The 7,944-nt window shown below is 44.2% G+C and overlaps 1 protein-coding gene across 1 annotated transcript in view; it reads left to right on the forward strand.

The window, feature by feature from the left end:
• Positions 1 to 583: 583 nt before the first annotated feature.
• wdr74 (WD repeat domain 74) overlaps positions 584 to 7,944 on the forward strand; it is a 52,178-nt gene continuing 44,817 nt past the window's right edge. Inside the window, exons 1-2 of the mRNA XM_083985145.1 lie at positions 584 to 1,291; positions 2,116 to 2,874. Coding sequence (XP_083841271.1) covers positions 659 to 1,291; positions 2,116 to 2,688 — 1,206 coding nt within the window. The 5' untranslated portion in view covers positions 584 to 658 and the 3' untranslated portion in view covers positions 2,689 to 2,874. The remainder of the gene's footprint in view (positions 1,292 to 2,115; positions 2,875 to 7,944) is intronic.

The raw sequence follows: 7,944 nt of genomic DNA on the forward strand, positions 1-7,944 counted from the left end.
GTGTGTGTGTGTGTGTGTGTGTGTGTGTGTGTGTGTGTGTGTGTGTGTGTGTGTGTGTGTGTGTGTGTGTGTATATATATCTCAAGTCTTTTCAGACCTTGAATAATAATAATGCAAAGAAAACATGTTCATATTTTTTCCTAAACAACACAACAAGAATATTTTAACTCAGGAAGAGTTTATAATTAGTTTTTGTGGGATAATGATAATGTCAATGTTTAATCCCAGCAGTGGTTTTTATAATCTTCCTATAAAATCAGATGTAGTAGAATGAGTTGTGTTAGTGTGTTGGTATTTAAAAAAGAAAAGAAAATAATGACTGTCATACATATAGAGATGTTTTTAAGAAACATTTGTGAAAGTGGTCTCTTATTTTTTCTGAATATTCCGGAATTTTTTTGTTTTACAAACAAAATAAACCACATAACTTCCAATCTCTCGATCCATACTCCAGCTCGGTAGGTGGCGGTACTGCTTCTGTAGTGTGTTGCCAACTGCAAAAAAAAAAAAAAAAACCCAGCAGAAGAAGAAGAAGATGTGACGTCTGTTATGCGCGACACAGCGTCCACAGGAACCACGCGTGTCAGGGTTTGGAAGTGGAAACACGCTTGGTCCAGGCTGTAAGCACCGAGCTGTGGGTCCAGTAGAAGCAGCAGTGATGGGGGACCGCAGCCGGCAGTGCTCCGTGTGGCTGGGCTCGGAGACCGGCATCCTGAAGGGGGTCAGCGTGGCCCGGAAACAGGCCTTCAACTTCTGCAACACGAGCCACCTGAGCCGCGACCAGGAGGTCCGCGCGCTGTGCTGGGCCGACCCGACCGAGAGCGAGCTGCTGGTGGGCTCCGTGGACGGGACCGTGAAGACCTTCAGCACCGAGAAGGGGGTCTTCACCGAGGCTCGGCGCTGCGGGGGGCCGGGGGAGGGCTGCTTCACCGGCCTGGCCCCGCTAGGAGGCTCCGCGCTGCTCACATGCACCGAGACCGGGGCGGTGCGGGTCTGGAGGGAGGACAGCAGCAGCAGCAGCAGCAGCAGCGAGGAGCCCGGAGCAGAGCTGCTGAACGCCGGGAGGAGCGTGTGCAGGATGCGGCAGAGCCCCGTGCAGGAGCAGAGGGTGGCCACCGGGGGGAAGGAGAACGGGCTGAAGATCTGGGACCTGGAGAGACCCGAGCAGCCGCTGTTCACCGCCAAGAACCTGCGGGACGACTGGCTGGACCTGCGGCGGCCGCACTGGGTCCGGGACATGGCCTTCATCCCGGACTCAGACAAGGTGGTCACCTGTACAGGCTATCACCAGGTGAGTCAAAAATGTGTCTAGAAAGCTTTTTTTGCTTTTTTAATTTTTTTTTATTGTTGTCAAATCAAACTTAAAAGAATAGTTCACTCAAAATGATACCATCAGTTTGATAGGACAGATCTACATGGTTGTGTCAGTTTGATCTGACACTACTGCTGATCTGTAGTTAGTAGCCTAATATTTTGTCTGTCAGCTTTATTAAAGGTATAGTTCACCCAAAATTAAAATTTCACTCATTATCTCCTCCCCCTCATGTGGACTAAGGGCTGGGAGAAGTGTCAGAGTTGTGACCTGCACATTGTGAGCTGCACATTCACCACGCTATGAGATAATAACACAACGTTATGAGACAGAGTTGTTTTAGAGGGAAATGCAGAGACTTTTTGCTGAAAAACTGCCCCTGAAGGCAACGTGCATCAGTGATTTTGCATGAATTTCCCTCTAAAACAACTCTGTCTGGTAACGTTGTGTTATTATCTCATAGCGTGGTGAATGTGCAGCTCACAACTTGTCCACCAGAGCGTTGTGGAGTTGTTGGATTGTGTATTTGATGAGTTTGATGAGGGAAACCAAGAAATCCCATAATGAGCCTCCGTAGCGTAGCTCTGAGCAGCTCACGGCTCTGCTCCGCCGTTCTAAAAACAGCTTGCACCGACAATTAAAGGTAACGAATCTACTGCTATGACTATAGGGATTATGGCAATGGGCCAATCTGCCAAAATGTTGAACTACCCCTTTAATTTAAAGGGATAGTTCAACATTTTTAAATTAAAGCAAAGGCTGAGTCCTTCATCACTCTGTTGTGTGTCCGTGTCTCCCCTCAGGTCCACGTGTTCGACCCGTCCTCCCCTCAGCGGCGCCCCGTCCTGGAGGCGGAGTACGGCGAGTACCCGCTCACCGCTCTGTCGCTGCCGGCCGCCGGCGACGCGGTGGTGGTGGGGAACACCCACGGCCAGATCGCCACGCTGGACCTGAGGAAGGGGCTGCTGGTGCGGGGCTGCCTGAAGGGGCTGGCCGGGGGCGTGCGCTGGCTGCAGTGTCACGCCACCCGGCCGCTGGTGGCGTCCTGCGGCCTCGACCGCTTCCTCCGCATCCACAGCCTGGACGACCGCTCGCTGCTGCACAAGGTTTACCTCAAGTCCAGACTCAACTGCCTGCTGCTGGCCAGCCGCGATCTGGAGGCCGCGGGGGCCGAGGGGGAGGGGGCCGGGCGGCAGGAGGTGAAGGAGGAGGAGGAGGAGGACGAGGTGTGGGACGCAATGGAGCGAGTCGGGGGAGAGAAGCCCAAGAGGAAGACAACAACGACAGAGGAGGAGGAGGAGGAGGAGGAGGAGGAAGAGGAGGAGGAAGAGCCACAGAAGAAAAGCAAAAAGAAGAGAAAGAAAGGACAAGACTGAGGAGAGATGAGATGAGTAGTGGGACATTTGAATACCAGGACAGATCTACATGGTTGTGTCGGTTTGATCTAACTGACACTACTGCTGATCTGTAGTTATTAGTAATATTTTGTCTGTCAGCTTTTATTAAAGGGATAGTTCACCCAAAATTCAAAATTACACTCATTATCTACTACTCACCCTTATGTGGACTAAAGGGCTAGGAGAAGTTTCAGAGTCCTCCGTGGCTTCTCTGAGTTACAGCGGGGCTCGGCACAGCACTGCATGTCCATATGACGGTTGCGAACGGAGCTCACTTTTCTTCGTAACAAAAAGACACACCAAAAAACATCCAAATACCTCCATGCTGCTCGTATGTAATGTCCCTCTTGTATTGAAGCCCCAACATGAGAAACTGTTCCGAATAAAAAATAAATAAGTCTATGTTTCAAGCTTGTTTGTCAGTAATCGCACTGACGCCAGGAAGAGGAGCTTCCGCTACAAACAAGCTTAAAATATAGACTTATTAAAAAAAAATTCGGAACAATTTCTCATTTTGGGGCTTCAATACAAGAGGGACATTACAGACGAGCTGTGTGGAGGTATTTGGATGTTTTTTGGTGTGTCTTTTTGGACAAAGAAAAGTGAGCTCCGTTCTCAACCGTTATATGGACATGCAGTGCTGCACGGAGCCCCGCTGTAACTCAGAGAAGACACGGAGGACTCTGAAACTGAGTGAAAATGAGTTAAATTTGAATTTTGGGTGAACTATCCCTTTAAAACAGAGACGTGCCTCCTGTTATATGAGTGATGATCATTTAAACTGTTTTAAACATCAGTCATAGAATGTTTGAACACAACATTTTTTCTCATCCAACCAGATAATCAGAGACTGAACTCAGATCTGCTGGAAACTAAAGTTAATGTTGTCCACAGGTTCTGTTCAGTCAGTCACCACAAAGTCCACTGGACTTTTTTAGATGACTTCAGTCTGATAAAAACTTGTACTTTTGTATATTTTCTACATGTGAAAATACAACTATTGAACTCTGTGAAGTTTGTCAGTCATTTAGCATGAAGTTTACGCCAGAGACTCTGAGGGTCCATGGTTCTGATCACCACCGCTCCGTTACCACAGGTCAGAATACTATCACGTCATCACGGTGGACAGCTGTCTTCAGGAATAAACAACTGGATGGTTTTCACAACAATCTGCTGTGAAGTAAAGAGATTTGTCACTCGTGCTGTTTTCCAATTAATGATTCAGCTTCATTTGAATTAATTTAGTAGTTTTCCAGTGTGAGCCAGTGTTTATTAATTCATTCATTCATTCATTAACCTTTATACAACCAGGCAAAAACTGCTAAGAAAAGATTCTTATTTGGGCAATGGCCTGGTAGGAGGTGAAGCTCCTAGGGGGGAAAAGGGAGAGGGGGGGCACAAAAGGACAACATTAAAATCTAGACAGTGAAAGCACATATGGCAACAGTGACACGTAAAACATAGTGACAGATGATTTGACAAACAACAGTGACTTTTTTCCAACTGGGAGCAGAAAACCCTGTTTGACCACTTTGTTATTTCTTTCTCAGAATGGGTGACAGATGCTCAAGACTTCAGAACTAAAATGTTAACAAAAAGAAAAGCCACAGTGTGGAAGCTGAAGTCTGGTGTCTAATTTGTTCACATTCATGACACCAGAGAACAGCTCGTTTAAGTTCATAATATGTAACTTTTCCACATAAAACATTCTGAAACAACTGGATTTCCTTATGTACATTGAGTTAAATGTATGGATCATTATTCAAACCAGAGAGACTGGTGATTTTTAACATGGTGATGTTTCCCTGGTCTGTCAGGTCAGTTACTGACATCACATCATCTGATCATGGTCCACGGTCCGGGCCAGAGGGAAGAAATGATACATTGCTGCAATTAATATGGTGTAAGACCACTTCCAAAAAAAGGTGTCCATGATTCTAACCATTCGTATTCGTAATGATAAACATTTGTACATCAATAAAAAAGTTGTACCCAAAATTCTGCTGTCATACACATGAGTCTGAGAAATTGTTAGGGTTAGGATTGTTTTTATGCGAGTATGAATCTAAAAGCTCTGAGTGCAAAGTCTTGTGAATACAACTCTAATTTCTACGACTACGAAGTTTTCACTGTGAACACGAATTCAAGTTTGTGGGTACGAGTAGAAAAAATGTTGAAATGACGTCACATGCAGGTCGACAGGGGAAAGTAATCGAACCCCGATACAGGTCTTTCTATGAAAATGGTAGCTTTTTTAACAGCGATTTCATCTTTCATTTGTATTATTTTAACAACTTAAATGTGGTCACATAACAGTTAACCACTTACCATTATAAATCAACATAAATTACAGCTTAATGTATTAATATTTATTATATTATATTAAAAAATGCTTATGATGGTTGGTGTTAATGATCATCATTGGTGTTACCCACTGGCCACTGGTCACCATGGTCCGCTTGTTTGGTCCGACAAAGTCCGAACCGTGGTCCGGGGGAGTGTTCACACCTGAAATTTTGGTTCGGACCAAACTGAAAAGTCCTAAAGTCCAGACCAAACGAGGCTAGTGTGAAAGCGACCTAAGACACCTGGGGGGAACTATTGTAATTTGTGGAAAAAGGATCATAATATGTCTCCTTTAAAGTATCAAAGCCTCAGTCCACGGAGAAATACACAGCTGTATTCAGAAACTGGGCCTTCAAACCAGTAGTCAGGACTCAACACACACACACACACACACACACACACACACACACACACACACACACACACACACACACACACACACACACACACACACAGACTCATCAGCATGTACTGAGACATTTTATTAAGCAGTAGCATCACATTAGTAACAGTGTGGAATGAAATGTTTTCCTGAAGAGACTGCGTGTGATGTAACAGTGTAACTACAGTCTCTACAGTCGGCTGGTCCACTTCAGTCCTAATTCAGACAACGTTTAGATTCAGTCTCAGACGTCTGGGAGCGTTAAAACAAACCGTTTGATAAAATCCTGGAGCGACATCAACACTTCAGACGTGTAACAGCAGCTACATTTAAAATCCCTTTGTGAACCACAGGTTAGAGAACAAACATCAAACCAAATTAAGACCTTCTGCTCCATCAGTGGGAGGATGTGGTGAAGCTTTGAAGGCACTTCACTCATTACAGGTGATGGTCCATATTTTTTTTTTTCCCACCGACATCCATTTATAGTCGACTTGCCAGCCCATAGGGCCCCATTGTGAACCCGGAAATGTTGAGTACCCCAAAGTTTTATGTTAGAAATATATAGTATGGGTCCCCAGTATTCAGAAACTGTCGGATGCTAACTTATATATATTGGGCAATTAGCATAACATACATAATTAGCATAAATTAGCATAATTTCCTATATGGGCAATATTTCAACAAAATTGACTTGGCTGATCTGGGCAATATTGGAGTGGTTTTAGTGGTTATTGATGATGCTGAATCCATTTCTGACATTTTCAAAATTCAAAATGGCTGTCTAAACCGGAAGTGACCAGATTTTAACCGCCAGTGGGCCGATTTTGATGGATTTCAAAATCTGGTCGCTTCCGGTTTAGACAGCCATTTTGAATTTTTAAAATGTCAGAAATGGATTCAGCATCATCAATAACCCCTAAAACCACTCCAATATTGCCCAGATCAGCCAAGCAGTTGTTGAAATATTGCCCATAGCAATTATGCTAATGTAGGCTAATTATGTCAATTGTGCTAATTGTTCACTATATACAAGTTAGCATCCGGCAGTTTCTGAATGCTGGGGACCCATACTATATATTACTTAAAATACATGAGTTATATGTCCAACCAGCATCCTCTAAAACTTAAGATTTGGCTTCAAATCCATCAAAATTGGCCCACTGGTAGTTAAAATCTGGTCACTTCCGGTTTAGACAGCCATTTTGAATTTTGAAAATGTCAGAAATGGATTCAGCATCATCAATAACCCCTAAAACCACTCCAATATTGCCCAGATCAGCCAAGTCAATTTTGTTGAAATATTGCCCATATAGGCAATTATGCTAATATACTGTATGCTAATTCTGTCAATTATGCTAATTGCCCAATATATATAAGTTAGCATCCGGCAGTTTCTGAATACTGGGGACCCATACTATCTATGTCTAACATAAAACTTTGGGGTACTCCACATTTCCGGGTACTCATTGTTGGCAAGTAGACTATTAGTCTATTTACACTATAATTTCCTCTCTATGCAGCAAAACTAATTTAAACATTGACCTGATGATGGTGTCACAGTTGTTAGAGGTCATGAGGGGAAACATGTCATTAGAGTCCAGCCAGTGGGATTCATCAGTCTGCTTCCATGGGGCGAACCTCGAAGAGTCGTTGGAAACTGAGCTGGGGAAAAAAGACGCCGCCACTAAAATGACACAGAAGGTTCGAATATCTTCTAATACGACTCAACGTTAAGCTTCTGGACAAAAATAAGCATTTTAAAGGTCCACACAGGTAGATGTCCATGTGTACTAGTGTGACTGTAAAGCAGGTCTACGCTTTCTATGTTAACACTGTGACAGTATCAAAGCCTCAGTCCACAGAGAAATGCACACAGCCTGGATTCAGAAGCTGAGCCTTCAAACCAGCCGTCAGGACTTCCTGTGACTTTGTGATGTCACAGTAACAAAACGGTCGCTGCTCTCAAGCCCCGCCCACTTGGACACCACCTTCCAACCTTGTAGGATTCGGTTTCTTTCAGTGTTTTTACCTGAAATCTACTTGATTTTTATTGGACAAACAGTCGGCCAATCAGCGGAGAGGCACAGAGCCTCCTCTCTTCTTATAAAACACTGGAGAAGAGCTTAAAGGGACAGTTCACCCAAAATTTCACTCATTATCTCCTCCCCCTCATGTGGACTAAGGGCTGGGAGAAGTTTCAGAGTCCTCCGTGGCTTCTCTGAGTTACAGGGGGTCTCGGCGTAGCAGTGCATGTCCATATAACGGTTGCAAATGGATACCAACTGTCTTCGTAACAAAAAGACACACCAAAAAACATCCAAATACCTCCATGCTGCTCGTATGTAATGTCCGTCTTGTATTGAAGCCCCGAAATGCGAAATTGTCCCAAAAAAAATTTAATACGTCTATTTTTCAAGCTTGTTTGTAGCGGAAGCTAACAAGCGGCATGGAGGTATTTGGATGTTTTTTGGTGTGTCTTTTTGTTACAAAGACAGTTGGTATCC

This window comes from Trachurus trachurus (assembly GCF_905171665.1).
Source record: "Trachurus trachurus genome assembly, chromosome: 13".
NCBI lineage: Eukaryota > Metazoa > Chordata > Actinopteri > Carangiformes > Carangidae > Trachurus > Trachurus trachurus.